The sequence below is a fragment of the Leptonychotes weddellii genome, chromosome 10, assembly GCF_054177405.1.
Source record: "Leptonychotes weddellii isolate Sample4059 chromosome 10, ASM5417740v2, whole genome shotgun sequence".
In the NCBI taxonomy this organism is placed as follows: domain Eukaryota; kingdom Metazoa; phylum Chordata; class Mammalia; order Carnivora; family Phocidae; genus Leptonychotes; species Leptonychotes weddellii.
Window position 1 is genome coordinate 44,606,673 of NC_138378.1, and position 17,436 is coordinate 44,624,108.

Below are 17,436 nucleotides of genomic sequence, written 5' to 3' on the forward strand. Positions count from 1 at the left end.
AAAAGAATACCTGAAGAAAATAAATATTTTTAACTGAATGAAAATGAAAATACAACATAGTAAAAGTTTTGGGATGGAGCTGAACAGTTCCTAGAAAGAAACTTACAGCATATACTAGAAATGAAGAATGGTCTTAAATCAGTAATTTAAGGTTCCACTTTAAGAAGCTAGAAAAAGAGCAAAATAAATTGGAAACGACCTTCCATGGATCAATGAATAAACTGTGGTATATCCACATAATGGAATACTACTTAGGGATAGACAGGAACAAACTTTATTACTACACACAATAACTTGGGACAAATCTCAAGGGCATTATGCTAAGTGAAAAATGCCATATTCAAAGATTATATACTGTAGAATTTCAATTATGTGTTAGTCTGGAAAAGGCAAAAATATAGAAACAAAACAGATCAGCAGTTGCTAAAAGATATGGGTAGGGGAGGATCTGAATACAAAAGACAATATGAAGGAAATCTGGGGGTATTGGAATTATTCTATATCCTGTCTATGGTGGGAATTACAAGAATTCAGGCATGTGTAAGAACTCAGAGAAAGCAGAGACACATACACATACAAAAAAAGTGAATTTTACTTCTATAAATAAAAAAAAAATTAGTACAAATGAAAAAAGTCCTTAACTACCTGAAACGCAAGGAAAAGAAAATTCACTCTATATGTCAAATGTTTTATGCTATCATAGCAGTATTATTCCTAATAGCCAAAAAGTAAAACCAACCCAAATGGCCATCAACAGATGAATGGATAAATAAAATGTGGTATATCCATACAATTGAGTATTATTCAGCCATAAAAATCAATAAATGCATATATATGCTATAATGTAGATATACTTGAAAACATTAAGTTAAAGAAGCCAGACAGAAAAGGCCATATATCATCATGAGTTATTTATATGAAATGTCCACAACAGGCAAACTTATAGAGATAGTCCATCAGTGGTTTCTAGGGCTGAAGGAGCTAGGGGGAAATGGGGAAGGGTGGTGACTGTTAGAGACTTTCTTGGGGTGCTGAACTGTTCAAAATTGATTGTGGTAATGGCTGCACAACCATGTGAATATACTAAAAACCACTGAATTGTATACTTTAAAATGGGTGAATTATATGGTATGTGACTTGTATCACAATAAATGTTACCCCCAAAAAGTAGGCAGATTGCTTGGGTGAGGGGAAGGGTTTCAATTCAGCTCCAAATGTATCCTCACCTTAGAGTCCTTGAATGGAAAACTCAGTACAGACAAATCAAATTATTTACATTTTGTTCAATACTGTATCCCCAATTGTCAGCATAGTGCTAGCTCACTAAACACTTATAAACAGAGTACACTTATGCATTTTATGCAACAGATATCATATTCAAAATTAATTAAACTGAGTGTAGAGCAGGAACAATGCATTCTGAGACAGTGTAAATCTACATCTTTTAGAGCATATTTTAGCTTTAATGGTTTTTAGTTTTCTATTTCATCTCTGTGTATCAAAGGGTACTTGCCCTCCTCCAAAATGTATACTTTATTGTGGCTTTTTTTTCCAACCTTTATAGAGATTTATCATATTTAACTTTGGTACCAAAAGTATTTTTGCATAGCCACTAGTACTACCATTTAATGAACACTGTGATAGTGTTACAGAATATTTTAATTTATAACAATGACAAATATTTTTAAATAACATAATTGTCACCTCAAATAAGATATTTCAACTCCTGTAAACAGCGTGGTTCACAAAATACTGACAAAATATACCAAGTCCTTGTGTGCCAGCTAAAGTGGCACCACAAGGTAGAAAAAGAATAAATGATGTACAATTCAGGTCTGTGCATCAGTACTGAAAGTATTTTTCAGTTTGAAGTTTTAAAGTAAGTAAATTTTAAATCAATAACTAATTACAAGTTTTGCACATAAGAGGCCATGTTTAAATCACTGTTTAAATTTGTATAGTCCAAATTTTTATTGATAGGACTATACTGTACTTGTTGAATGAATAGCTACATGATAAAGCCTCGACAGCTAGGAATCAGAGTAACAGCCATTAAATACTTTGTACTTCCAATGAGTCCAGGGAAACTGTTAAGTGATTTAAAATACACTTTAGATTGAACATAGGCCAATGCTGCAAAAACTTCAGATTTCCACAAATAAATTTATTTGGTTATAAATGAGAAAGTGGTATCGTTACATCAGCTGATGGCCATTAATTGTATGTGTACTGATGAATTAAGTTTAAACCTACACATCCCAGGTGACCAGCTAGACTCCTCAGAGTCAGACTATGAAGAACAATAAATTTCTTAAGAGTCAGACCATGTGTTACACCACATCTCTTTCTAGCCACATGTCCTTTAAATAAACCACTACATTTGTAACTAATTCCAGAACTCTACTTCATTTTAACCATCTCTCAAACAAACAAACAAACAAAAAAACAGTATTACTTGAGGGGGCAGGAACATTCTGAATACATGCCAGTATTAGATTGTAAACAATTACTAGACAGGGACCTTGTCTTCTATTTTCTGTGGAATACAAACTAAGATAACCAAGGTGTTGATCACTATTAAAAATATCACGGTAGTTGAGCTAAGAAAGTAACCAAATCATGAAATTGACAAAGCAAGGTATAGGCCAAGGGAACTAGGTCTCAAATGTTACTTCCTATCCACTCTGCCCACCACAGAATAAACTAACTTGTATGAAAAATGTACTACTTAATATCATTCTTAGTATTGTAGTAAACACTCCTAAGGGTATCTGCTCAGTCCATCTCTCCCATCCCCACAAAAATCCAACATACACATAGGGGTGAACTTTTACAGTCCTCTATGTAGAACAAAATTCCTCCTCCTCTGGTCAAAGCTGATTGGTAGATGCCTAATCCATTTTCTCGCCACAATATATTATTACCATTTGGTAAGAACATTCTAATCTACTGCATCGCATCAACAAAGGCAACTGACCAGAAGGAAAATAATGGAGATTCTCTTACTTGAGAGTCCTGAACTTTTTGAAATTCTGATTGAAAGTCTTCCCCATTTCCATTGTCCTCATCAGTATCACTGCAGACTCCACAAAAAAATGTAGGTGGAAGCTTTAATGTATCTGCTTTGGCCTTCTCTTCAATTGTTGGTTTCTTTTCCCAAACAATAACACATTCTTTTTCATTATCTGAAAATCCCACAGAACACAAGCAAAAGAAAGTTACAAGAAGTCCCAACTACTCTCCAAGAATGGTTCTCAATATAATGTACAGATTACAGACCCAGATAGCAATACCTATGAGTAGTAATGGAGAACAAGAATCACCAAGAAAACAATGTTTTACACTTCATATTATTTTCAAATATTTTAAACATGAGAGGAATAGTACATAGGTAAAATTGGTAATTATAAAAATGATCAGATTAAAAGATTCCTTTTAAACAGAAGATTTTTTAAAAACACTGTAACTAGTGGGGCACCTGAGTGGCTCAGTTGGTTAAATGTCTGATTCTTTGATTTCAGTTCAGGTCATGATCTCAGGGTTCTGAGATTGAGACCCACACATCAGGCTCCGCATTGGGCATGGAGCCTGCTGAAGATTTTCTCTCTCCCTCTGCTCCTCCCCCTCCCTTTCTCTCTCTCCTTCGAATGAATGAATAAATAAAATTTATAAGAGCATTATAATTAGTAATTTTAACATACCTGTTAGCTTTTCTTCTAATGGTCTACATTTTTCTGAGTCATCCAGATAAAGTTTTCCATTAAGTTTCTTGACAGCTGTTTCGAAATCTTCATCTTAAAGTATAATTGATTTTATTAAACAAAAGGAATTTCTAGTAAGTTCCAGGAATTTTTCTAGCCAGAAATCTAGGAATTATCCTTCAACTTCATACTTTCCTTTACTCCCCACATTGAAAGAACACCCAATTTTGCCAATTCTATATTCCTAATGCCTCTCCTGTCATTAGAGAAATTTCATTCAGGCTCTCCTCTTGTTTGAGCTACTCTATCATTTTAGTTCATCTTCCTATCTCCATGTCCCACAACCCAATCCTCTACACCACTAAACTCAACTGGTCCTACTAAAACTTTTCTGAGCGTGGAACACCCCTCCTAAAAGACTGTGATCTGGCTCACAAAGTTTTCCATCATCAAACACCCACCTGCGTCATTACTCTCCCATCCCTCTAAGTCAACAGGGAAATTAGGATCGCTTTCAATTCTCAAAATGCCTGCTTAACTTATAGTAGCCATCCACAAAATCCTCACTTAATAAATGCAGTTGTTTCAATCATTACATCCATTGACTATTTGCAACACATACATTGAGGAAAAACATCTTACCTACAAGGACAGCAGTGATGGGTTCCAAGAGGCAGGCTTAAAATAATTTAACCATACCTCCCCCCCATTACAAAGATTAGCATGAAAAGAATGCGTTTAAAATAACAAAAGAGTTACCATCCTCTTCTTCTTCACTAATATAATCCGGATTATTCTTATAGCAGAAGAAAGTTGGAGGAAGTTTAAGTTTGCTTGCAAGAGCTTTTTGCTCAGGGGTGGGTGTTAACTCATATACAATGACAACTTCATCATCTGAGGAAGGATCTTCAGGTTTTTCCTTCTCTTTTGCTATAAAGCAAGTCCAAAAAATTATAAAGATATTAAACAGGTATTAACATCAATATCCTAGCTGAAAATAAAACCATGGAACTTATCTTTAAGTTAAAATAGCATAGTGATGAAAACACAAACTTTGATGTGGACAGAGCTCTGTAAATAATTAGAAACCTGATTTAACGTTCTGTCAAAACCCTTAGTGAACACAGAATCTATTTAAAACCAAAAAAATACTGCATTTACTCATTGATCATTGAAAAAAACTACTATTAATGGCTATAATTGTGAAAGGTATTTAAATAGTGCTGCCGTAATGATATTTGGCATACTAAACAATAGCTTAGCAAAATATCCATGCATTTGCAACTGAAAAAACTTACAGAAATTATGAGCAAAGATTAGTATAAAACTAATGCAAAGCTAACCTTGATTAGTTCCTACAAGGAAAGTTAACAACTGCCAAGGATGGTGGGTGATGAGAGTTACATCCAGTTTTGCGTATTTCCAAGCATAACATATAAAACTAAATTAAAACCACTGTTATCCTAGGGGTAAGTAATACTGTAAGAATCTAAGACGATTTTTATAGCTGAAAAACAACAAAAAAAGCAAAACACAAAGAAAAAAGGGATTCTTCATACAATACACTGCGGTCTATAAAGAGGATATCTGGCAAAAGGAACAGATAAAACAAATCATGTATAAACTGGTGCTGTCCAAGATGATATTTAGCCACTTGTGGCTATTAAGCACTTGAAATGTGGCTAGTCCAAACTGAGTCCTGCTCCAAGTATAAAAATACACACTGGGGGCACCTGAGTGGCTCAGCTGGTTAACCATCCAACTCTTGATTTCGGCTCAGGTCTTGATCTTGGGATCATGAGACTGAGCCCTGTGTCGGGCTCCACACTCAGTGAGGAGTCAGCTGAGATTCTCACTCTTCCCGCCTCTCTCTCTCTGCCCCTCCCATTCGTGAGCACATTCTCACTGGCTCTCTCCCCCTCTCTTAAAAAAAAAAAAATACACGGACTTTGAAGACTTCGTACAAAAAAAAAAAACCACCTAAAATATGAAGTTTCTCATTATTTTTTATACTTATTAGAACTTGAAATGGTATTTCAGATATAATGTAATGGAATAGATTAAAATTAATTTCATCTGCTTTTTTTCACCTGTTTCTTTTTATTCTATTTTTTAATGTGGCTATTAGAAAATTCTAAATTATATACACAGGTCATATTTGATGTGATCTAGAGAACTAGAGCCCTTTTACAATGTTAAACTTGCCTTTTACTCTCCTTAATTAGAAAACCAGAGTATCAATTACAACAGTGAAAGATACAGATTCTTATTCCAATTCTGCTATTAGCTGGTAAAGACAACTTGGGCATTTCAGATAGCCTGGCCAAGCCTCAGTTTCCTCATGTCTGAAACCTCAATCTCTACGGTCCTTTGGGACCATGACATTCTTGGACTTGAAACAGAATAAGGCTCTTTGTCCTACAGTAGTATACTGGTAAATCTGCTCTTAGGCTAGGGATTCTTAACCTAGGGTCCCAGAATGTGCATGCAAGTATATGTCATTTACAGGAAAAAGTCCACACTTTTCACATAATTTCCCAAAGAATACATCCTTAAGAATGAGGGTTAAAAGCTTCTTTAGCAATCAAGGATTGTCATTTTATCATTGAACATAGTTGTGTTGCTCAAGATACGTTATTAGATACTAATAGAGAGTTTTATTTCCCTAACCTTGATCTTGAAGGTCTTCAACAGAAGCCCCACTTCCTATTATTCCACTCTAATACCAACATTTACTTTTATAACATACCAAGTATATAATGTTGGCTGTTAAAAATGGCATCTACTTTCAAATAGGATATTTTTCTAAACCCTGTCCAAAAGGATAACCTTAAAGGGAAACTCTGTTCCATGTGTATACATGCCAGCAGACATTACTGGCTAAAGATAAATGTTAGAAAAAACACAGGTCAAAAAAAAAAAAAAGAAAAAACACAGGTCTTCATCAAGCAGAGTTGAAAATAACAGAATAATGAAGTACAAAGCAGCGAAAGGTAAAGACCACATGGATCTACCTGAAAATAATGTTGTACAATAATGAGAAAACATATCATCCAATTAAAAAAAAAAACCAGCATTAAACAGTGTTATACACCACCAATCAAAAAAAGTACTTGTTTAAACAGACATTCTTTTAACATGCACACTTTAGTGTTAAGTACTTAATTTCATACAGCCAGTTACTTTGCTAAGGACTACCAGCTGCTAAAAAAAAAACTGACGTCATCTCATACTGAGAATACTAGCTCTATACCTTTGTTCTCAGGCTGTGAGGAAGGGATGCTCGTCCAAAAAGCCATTGGATTAGATTTAAAAAGGCTAAAATTAAATCCTAGAAAATAAAGAGTATTTAATTTTTGAACATTCTGAGAATCAAAGTGAATGTGATTTTAAAATATAAAAAGCCAGAGTCCTTCAATTTATACCAATTTGGCTGTCTTACATATTCATTTATCCTGGAAGTTTCATTCTTTGTTCATTTAATAGTGGCAAGACTACCTTATATAACATATAAACATCTCAGTACCATGTTTTTTGAGTGACAAGAGAATAGTACATTGAAGAATGAACACTTAAAAAAAAAATCAAACCTGAGCTAATGCTCGTGATTCAAGTACATGAGGCACTAAACTTTGGTACTGTATTAGGTTCTTGTTCTCTGCACGAAATATGATATAAATATCTTCCAGTTAGTGAGATCTCCTAAATAACTTACACACACATTCTCTGTTGCTGTTTAAACAGTAACAGGGAAACAGATTTAGGGAGAAAAAAAAATCTGTACCATTATTTTTTTTTGCTGTTGACAAAGCACTATGTTTATGACCCAACATTTACTAAAACATTAGTATCCTACAAAGAGTATATGCATTAAGCAAAATATTTACAAATCAATGGACGAAAAATTCTGCTTATACTAAAAACTAAGTGCTTACCCTTTTCTGGTGTTTTAAATGTGTAATCAGTTGAGGACTCTTCCTTTGGAAAAGCAAAGAAATTTTTGACTTTGCCATCTGAAGACTGTTTGCTATTGGAATTCTTCCACTCTTCACAATTAGGTTCCACTTTTCTTTCAGATCCACTCTTGACTACTGAACTAATTTCACTACTATTTTTCAAAGGTGCATTAAAACTAAATCCAAACAAAGACCCAGTGGCTGAACTGTTGCCAAATGCAAACGGTTTTGATTTTTCACTACTAAAAATACTTTTAACGGACTCTGAACCAAATACAAACTTTGGAGGAGAAACCACTGCTTTTGTTGTTGCTTCAGATGTGCTAGATGCTTCTCCAATTTCTGAAGTTGCATCTGCTGTGTCGTCACCCTGAATTAAATCTGTCCTCTCTCTTGTGGTTTCTTCTAATACAGCTACAGCAATTTTGCCACATGGCGACTCTCTGGGAGTGGTTGAATGAGAAACCTGAGGTGTTATCAAAGAATCTTTTTCTTGGGCAATTTTTGCTTCATCAAATATTTTCTTAAATGAGTCTGCAACATCCTGTAGTTTAAAACGGACAGCTAAATGTTCTACTTTTCTTTCCCCATCTGCAAAATCACAAGCAGTCCACACCCACACTCGTTCTGTCCCTTTCATATTTTGCAAAGTCATGTCTGGAGTTATTCTGTGATTGGCACAAAGTTTTAATACCTGGTCCCTTCTCATCACGATGCGAACTTGCTTATTATCATAATTCTGTAAAATCTTTATATCACCAATGCCTCTTTCTTTCCACTGACCAACATCTTTATCATACCTATAGAGTTTTGCTCTGTGACTAAAAACAACTTGTTCATTTTCCTCACCACTGGACACTTCCACTAGATCAGGTAAAGGTACAACAGGTTCAAAGTACTGTCCATCTCTCTCTTCTTCCTGAGTAACATCAGATTCTTCATCAGTGCCAACTGAGGTCCCACTCTGATTCAACTTGGCAGGAGACTTAGATGGACTCAGAGCAGATTTAAAACTGAAGTTAAATCCTGTTGTTGACTCACCAAAGCGGAAGAGATTTTTCCTCACAGGGCTACTTGCCAATGGAGAAGCATGTACTGAGCTACTACTCACACTACCATCCAAAGCATCTTCCCTTAAGTCATAGTTGTCCCACTCCAGTGTGGGCCCCGTGTTTTCAGGGTTTGGCTTGCTGGTTGTATCAGAGGCACTGGCAGTGCCTGCATCAGAGCTCTCACTCTCTCCATCAGTGACTTTTGTTTGATCATTTGTCAAAAACGTTTTGAAATCTTTTAATCCACTTTTCATTTCTTCCGCTCTCTGGATTAACTTGGCAGCTCTGCCAGTGTCTACAAGTTTATGAGGAGTCTGAAGTGGTATATCTAATAGAAGTCGCTGGCATTCCTCAAATTTCTGCTTGAATTCTTCAGCCAGCTCTGGTGTTTTAAATTTTGCTGCCAGCTGCTCTAGTTTGGCATCACCATCAGAAAAATCACTCGCTAACCACATCCATGCTCTATCGGACCCAGAGAGAGGCTTCAGGTTCATCGTAGTTGTTATCCAATGATTAGCACACACTTTTAGTACCTGTTCTCTTCGCATCAGCATTCGCAGTTTGCCATTGACTTCATTCTTGAGAATTTTTAAGTTCCCCAGACCCCTTTCTTTCCACTGACTTATCTCAGCATCAAATCTAAATAATTTTACCCGCTGTGAATAAAGAACTTTTTCATCTTCTTCTCCTGTTACAAGTTCCACTTTTTCAGGCATCTGAACTACTGGTTCAAAATGTATGTCATCACTGTCCTCGGTCCGATAGGCATCATCATCTTTCTCAAAGTCAGCAGAAGTGTCGGCTTTATCAGCCATTTTACCACTTTGTGATGAGAATAATTTTTCTCCCGCACCTGAAAATCCCTTGAAATTAGGGTCTTTTTTGCCAAACTGAAATCCTTCTCCTGAAGTTGATTTTGCAAGATCTGCAAAGGTAAAAGTGCTACCACTTGGACCAAAAATCACACCACTACCATTCTTCTGACCACTGATATCCTGAGCCTGAACACCAGTGTCATTTTCAAGGGGCTTTTCACTTTTCTTCTCTTGACTTCCAGGCTCCTGAATGCCAAATTTAAATCCATCAGCAGACATAGGGACAGAAAAACTAAATCCTTCTTTTGTTGGCTTAGAATCTGTATTAGAAGAACCCTGAAACGTAAATGAAGGTGTACTTTCTTGATCCACATGCCCAAATTTAAACCCTTGTTCTGCTGTACCAAATTTAAAAGCTTTTTCAGAAAAGTTACTTTTAAATCCTGTTCCAACCTGACTTCCAGAAGAGTCATTTAACTTAGTTTTTGAGCCCAATGTGAAAGCTGAAGGAGCTTCTGCACTAGGTTTATGAGTTGGTTTAGAGGCATCACAAGCCACACATTTTAAGGAAGAACTCTCATTTTGCACAAAGCAAATGCTACAATCCCACTGTCCTTCCTTCTTGGTGAACATTCCTTCAAATCCACCCTTTGGAGCCTTGCATGTATCTGATGAGGCCGGAGGTAGAACAGCAGAAGTAGGCTGATTTTGTTTACTTGGATTCTGGCAAGCAACACATGTGGCAGCACTTGCTTCATTTCGCACTAAGCAAATACTGCAGTCCCACTGTCCTTCCTTCCTGGTGAACATGCCTTCGAATCCACTCTTTGGAGATGTGCTGGTCTCTGAAGTACTAAACTTAAAAGAGGCAGATGCTGGAACAGCAGACGTGGGTAGACTCAGTTTACCTGGATTCTGACAAGCAACACATATTGTAGCACCTGCTTCATTTCGTAACGAGCAGCAACTGCAATCCCCCTGTCCTTCCTTCTTAGCAAACATGTCCTCAAATCCACTCTTTGGGGTTTTACTTATCTCTGAAGTACCAAACTTAAAAGAAGCAGGTGCTGCAACAGAAGAAGTAGGTAAACTCTGTTTTCTTGGATTCTGACAAGCAGCACACTTTGTAGAACTTCCTTCATTTTGCACAAGGCATGCAGTGCAATCCCACTGTTCTTCCTTCGTAGAAAATACAGATCTGAAATCACTGTTAACAGACTTAGGAAGATCTCCCTGGCCAAATTTAAAGGAAGCTTGCTGAACAAATGAAGATCCACTTTTGTTAGTAGCCTTTGCATTCTGGCATGCACTGCACCTAGATACAGTAGGTTCATTTCTTACGAAGCAAATACTACAATCCCAGTGACCTTCTTTCTTTGGAGTCATTGACGCAAATCTATCTGGAGTATTTTCGTGGCCAGTTTTAAGAGCAGACACAGTTTCAACTAATGGTGGGCCAAGGAGTTCTTTCTTGTTTGGGTTTAGATTCTGGCATGAAACACACTTCTTAGCAGCTGCAGCATTCTTTAATGAGCAGCTGTTACAATGCCACCAAGACCCTTCTTTCTTTGCAATTTGAAATTCAAAATTCATGTTTCCAGCATCAGAGTTGCAAATATCTTTGTTATCATGACTTGTGGGTTCTTTTACAATTCTCATAGCCTGATTTGTTGTTGTGGCTACATTTGCTCCTAAGGCTTTTAAAATGTTCTGGGCCTCTTCAAACTTGCACTTAAAAAGTGCTGCTTCCTCAGGAGTTTTGAATCTAATAGCAAGTTGTTCTGGTTTGGGCAACTCATCTGCATAATCAAGAGCATGCCATACAAAAGATCTGTCAGAGCCAGCGTTTGGGGTCAATTTCATATCTGGACTGATGTAATGATTTGCACAGATTTTTAATACTTGCTCTCGTCTCATCAGAAGGCGAATTTTACCAGATGTTTTATGCCTTAGGATTTTTACATTGCCAATTCCACGTTCCTTCCATTCTTTGGATTCTGCATCAAAACGAAACAATTTTGCACGATTGCAAAAGAATTCTTCTTCATCTTCCTCACCGGTTTTTACTTCAATCTTATCAGGAAGAGGTACCACAGGCTCAAAGTGAGGGCCGTCATCATCGTCATCACCATGGGCACTCCCTCCATCTGTTTCATGACTCTTGTTGGCCAGCTCTGGTGCGGGTGTTCCAAATACTGATTTCCCTGGACCGTAGAAAGTAAACATGTCATCACTTCGACGAAAACCAGAATTCTTTTGCTGATTTGGACCCATGTTTTCAGTAAATGAAATTCCAGGCACATTTTTGCTTCCAAAACTGAATGTATTTCGAGGTCCAATGGTTTGACTAGCTTTTGGTCCACTGTAGCCATCTCCCTGCAAAGGTTTATCTGAAGTTAAGAGACCTAAAAGGCTTTCATTATTATTGTAAGCTGTAGAAGGGGGCTGTGTCACAACCTGCGGTGAAGAAAAGGTAAAGTCACCATCATTTGACTTGAAATTTGAGTTAAATTTAAAAGGAGTTGGCTGTGTTGTATGTGCAGGTGCTGTCAAAGATGGTCTTATTCCTTCACCTGGCACAGGCTGAACAAAATTAGTTTTTCCAAATTCAATAACCTTAGATTCTGCAGATCTTGAAGCATGAGTTGCAACTGGGGGTTTTGTGAAATAACCTGGCTCTGGCAAAGGTGGATTTGTGCTTGTCTGTTGAACATTGTAATTAAAGTAATCATCACCCCTGGGTGACAGAATTCCTGTTGCAGGAGACTCAAAACGCAATGAAGGACCATACATCTCTTGAGAGAACATACAAGCAGATGAGCTTTGGACTGGTGGTGTGTGCATCTGTTGGGAATAGGCATATATATGTTGTTGAGGTGGAAGCCTATTCATGCCATAAACTGGACCCTAAAAGAAAAAAAAAGTTAAAAATTTTTGTAGGTTGTCTACAAAACTGCAGATAACTAGATACAAACCAATTCTCACAAACCACAAACATGAGCGTTATAAGGTAAAGATATCATTAGGGTATGTACCACAGCATTAAGAGAAGACATTACTTACAAAGATACTTACAGTTATACTCCTTTCTTGGCATATAATGGAAATTGCCTTAACTAATAACAGTTAAAAATTCAATTCTACAATAAACGCATAGAAAAAATTTCTTCTTCATTCCTAAATAATGTGTCAAATGATGTTAACAATAATGATGATGATGATGGAGACTAACATTTATCGAGCATTTACTAATGTGCCAACTGGGCACTGTTCTAAGCACTTTACATAATATCTCATTTTAATATCCTCAAAAACCCTATGAATTAAGGGATTATTATCCTCATTTTACATATGAGGCAACTAATGCATAGAGAGATTAACAAACTTGCCCAAGGTCACAGCAAGCAGAAGAGCCAGGGTCTAAATTCACCCAAGCCATCTGTCTTCAAAGCTTCATAGCTCAACTATGGTTGTAATAATGGTTGTTAATAGACCCCTACATAGCCACTTCGGCCTGAAGTACTTACCACTTAGTGGTTCAGCAAGGCCATTCTAGTCCTATTTCCGCCAAAACAAAATGATGAAGGACCCATCACCACCACCACCACCACCCCCCATTTAGAAAATACTCTAAATGTTCACACTTATTTTAACATAAAAATAAGATGAGTAAGAAGCATAACTTCTATATCTGGAAAGAAATTTAAAATATCTGTATCTTATGGGACATAAAAGTTTAATGCTGAACTACTTCTTGAATTTCTTTGAAGGAAGCCTGAACAATTAAAAAGGAGATATTTATAAATGTATAAATTATTCCTTTGTTACCTTTGTGGGAGTAACATTAGCTGCTGGTCTGAGAAGATACTGGGAATTATATGCTGGTGACTGACTATAATATACTGAAGGGCCAGTAGTTGCAACTAAAAAAAAAAAAAAAGAAAAAAAAAGAAAAGAAAGAAAACAGTTAAAAACGTCTATACTACAGTTAAGACTATCTAGGCAAGAACTATAAATTACAAAAGCAATAGAAATCAAAGAAAGATTTAACTATAGATTTTTTTTTAAATTTCTATACATCAAAATATACCATAAAGAAGATTATCAAATGACAAACTAGGAAAAACCCCTAAATATGACACATGAGGAATAAGAGAGCAGCACCACAGTGGTCAACAAGAACAAGCGCCTCACAACAAGCATCAAAAAAGGAGCCAAGAAGAAAGCGTTTGGTCCATTTTCTAAGAAAGATTGGTATGATATGAAAGCACAGTCTATGTTCAACATCAGAAATACTGGGAATACACTAGTCACAGGAAGGACTTAAAGAACCAAAATGCATCTGATTGGCCTCAGGGCAATGTTTTTAAAATGAGCCTTAAAAATTTGCAGAAAGATAAGACTGCATTTTATAAACTCAAGCTGAAAATGTTCCATTCAAAAATCACCTGATAAATTCATGCAAAGAATCTCACGGGTAACACAAAATGTGTTCCTTGGCTTTTAAAAAAAAAAGGGCACATCATGACTGACACTCATGTTGATGTCCAAACTATTTGTTCCATCAGTTTTGTATGAGTTTCACCAGGAAACTAACAACTAGAAGACACTCATGCTCATAGCAAAGCTTAATTTGTTTTATGAAAGTTTTATCAGAAAACAAAACAACTTAAAGACCATTTATGCCGTGACATGGAAGAAATGGAAATTGTGACCCAAGAGGTGCTAAACAACTGATTCTCTAGAAAGCCCTGAAAAAGACCTAGAAAAGACTAGTCAGTCTATTTATGTTCTCTTTACAGTGACTAGAAAAGTAAAAATTGCTAAAGAAGCCCAAGTTTGAATTTGGAAAACTAATGGAACTGTAAAGATGGTTATTTTGGAAACATTCTGGGGAGAAAAAAGGAACAGAACACAGAACAAGCTGATGGATATGAGCCAAGAATCATAACGTCTGAAAATTTAACTAGTGACTTTATCGTGACTAGTGACTCTTAATAGTGAAAAAAAAATTAGAGTTCTTATAAACCTACTAAAAATAATCTACTAGGAAAAAAGTACCAAATAAACAGATAACTCAGAAATATAAAAGATTATAAAGTGTTGAACATGCCCAGTATAAAAAATAAAAACTGATACCATTTTTGTTTTTAAAAATTGGTGAAGGTTTTTAGAAACCGATAATTGTTAACACTAAGCAAGAATGCAGTGAGATGGGCACTATCAGATAATGGTGGTAAAAGAATGTAAACTGGCATAGCTTTTCCGGAAAGCAATTTTCCAACCTAGAAGAATTTTTTAAATACACTAACAATCCTAAGAATGTGTCCACAGCATTATTTATAACCGCAAAGTGGAAATAATAAGGTAATAAAATTTGCAGTAGTTCTACGTGATGCAAAAACCTGTATTCATTAACTATATTTTCAAAAAATATTTAAGAAAAATGCTCAGAACTCTAATATTTAAAAAACAGACTACTCATCTACATACAACATAATAATGATAAAAATCTCACTAAAAATTCTTTACATATACAAAGAGAAAGGACCAGAAGGAAATGCTCCAAAAATGTTAATAGCACTCTATGTGGTAGTTTTTAGTTTACTAGTACTTCTGAATATTTCCTATAAGCTTATTAATCATTGCTTTTAATCATTTTCTTTTAAAAAGACAAGGAACATCTTGGTATACTTTTACTTTCATTAAGAAAAATAAATCTGTGAGCACAGGAATGCGAAACAGGGGACTTGAGCTCTCTACCTTTCAGGGCCACAAAGCTGCTTTGCGACCTTGTCAATCAGCTGTTTGGGGTCTCCATTTTTCTCAATTGTAAAATGAGGATGTGCTGCTTCTATACATTTCATAGGGTAATTGCAAGAATAAAATGAGACAATGTGAATGTTATGTTTAACAACCAGAAGACCTTTTATGTCTGTACACAGAAGAAATGGAAATTGTGACTCAAAAGGTGCCAAATGATCAATTCCACACAGCACTGAAAAAGCCCTAGAAAAGGCTAGCCAGTTTACTTATCTTCTCTATGCCAGGCTCTACACAGTGCACACGGTTTTTAAGTGAGCAATGTGTGAACTCTTGACACATCTATTTATTTAACCATGACTCATGACATTTAATAAGTCTGACTTTACAAAGATTTCCTATTATTTTGCCTACATTAAAAGACACTGTCAAAAGAGGATAGTGAGGCTGCTTTCAGTACGGCCCGATGGACCATCACATAAATGTGCTCATCTAAACTGGAACATACTATTCTAAATCTTCCCCGGGTTAAAACCAGTTAGGAAAAAAACAGCATACTACTACCATTTCAGGAATCTATCTCATGTCAAGGAAACCTGTTTTTATCAACATTTCTGGCTGCCTGTGGGCAATACATCATAAGACCACTGAAGTTTGAACTCCGGCTCTACCAATAATTAGCTATACAATAATGGATAAATTACATAACCTTTCTAAACCCATTTCCTCATCTATAAAAATAGAATTCATGGGGCACCTGGGTGGTGCAGTTGGTTAAGCGTCTGCCTTCAGCTCAGGTCACGATCCCAGGGTCCTGGGATCAGGCCCTGTGTTTAGGCTCCCTGCTCAGCGAAGAGACTGCTTGCTTCTCCCTCTCCCTCTGCCCCTCCACCCCCTGCTCATGCTCTCCTCTCAAATAAATAAAAAATCTTAAAAAAAAAAAAATTCATAATGGTATCTACCATTCTGGGTTACCATGATTAAAGGAAATTACATGCACAAAGCACTTCTGCACACAGACAACCCACAGGACACCCTTGGTTCATTAAGTGTTTACTACACACTCTAACACACCTACACATACACAAATGCTCTCACAATAATGAAAGGCAAGTTTTATCTCCACATTTCAAACACACAAACTGACTCAAGAGGTCACTATGTACTAGAGAGCACAACTTCAAATTTCAATATGGCCCAGTTCCAACTCCTTCCTTCTTTGTATGACCATGGTATTTCAAAATGAATGTCATACCTTAAGTATATCACCAAAATAAATCCTGAGGTTTTATTTAGCCATCTCTTAATGCACAACAATATCAGGTAACATTTTCCAAAAGTCAGGAATAGTTCTACCTCAGTCTCAGCTTCTCTGACATATGTATTAAAGGATCAGATAAAGCTTGTTTTGTTTCTGCTTAGAGTTATAAAAATCTCAGTAATACCAAACACGGCTTAAGAAACATATAAGCAGACATGTATAAACATGTATATAAACAAATATATATAGACAAGGTGAGTTCACAAGTTATCTGTGTAGAGGAGGAGGAAGTACAGTGACTTTACTAAAATCTGGAATTATCCAGTTTCAAACTAACCTGTTAGTGGAGCCCCATGAAAAGTCTGTGATCCCTGATATCCATCAGGCACGGAATCTGGTCCATAATTCTCTGCAGGCCAACGATGAGGGGACCCTGAGTTACTACTATGTAGTTTCAACTCCTGCATTTCTTTCTGTTGGAAGGAAGAAAATAACTATAAGCAACTGTACCATGCCAGAAACAGTGCCAGAGCAAACAAATATTTTAAATTTAAATACTTTAAATACTTGATGGTGTGTTTTTAGAGATTCGATATTCCAGTAAGATCTGTATATCAGGTGCTCATTTAAGAAAATGATCCTTAATTTGTTAAAACCAATTTATTTCCTCCCATTCTTTCATTCCTTAGTACCATATTACCTAATTCATTCTAGAGTTAGCTATCACCTAAACTGATAACCTCCTAGATGGCTTCATCTCCATTTCCACTCCATACTTGCCTACATTAATCTTTCCAAAGTTGAGGGTATTTTTTTTTTTAAGATTTTATTTATTTATTTGAGAAAGGGGGGAGCGAGAGACAGCAAGCGAAGGGGCAGAGGAAGAGG

At 36.2% G+C, this 17,436-nt stretch overlaps 1 protein-coding gene across 3 annotated transcripts in view; it reads right to left on the reverse strand.

The window, feature by feature from the left end:
• Nucleotides 1-17,436, reverse strand: part of LOC102749113 (E3 SUMO-protein ligase RanBP2) — an 84,451-nt gene that overhangs the window by 11,751 nt on the left and 55,264 nt on the right. For 2 of the 3 annotated variants that reach the window (XM_081833284.1, XM_081833285.1), the window contains exons 18-24: nucleotides 16,886-17,021; nucleotides 13,353-13,447; nucleotides 7,637-12,431; nucleotides 6,955-7,032; nucleotides 4,461-4,631; nucleotides 3,702-3,794; nucleotides 3,007-3,185 (exon numbers count right to left, since the gene is read on the reverse strand). In XM_081833284.1, the coding sequence (XP_081689410.1) occupies nucleotides 3,007-3,185; nucleotides 3,702-3,794; nucleotides 4,461-4,631; nucleotides 6,955-7,032; nucleotides 7,637-12,431; nucleotides 13,353-13,447; nucleotides 16,886-17,021 (5,547 nt within the window). The remainder of the gene's footprint in view (nucleotides 1-3,006; nucleotides 3,186-3,701; nucleotides 3,795-4,460; nucleotides 4,632-6,954; nucleotides 7,033-7,636; nucleotides 12,432-13,352; nucleotides 13,448-16,885; nucleotides 17,022-17,436) is intronic. The other variant, XM_006728939.3, reaches the window with a different exon arrangement.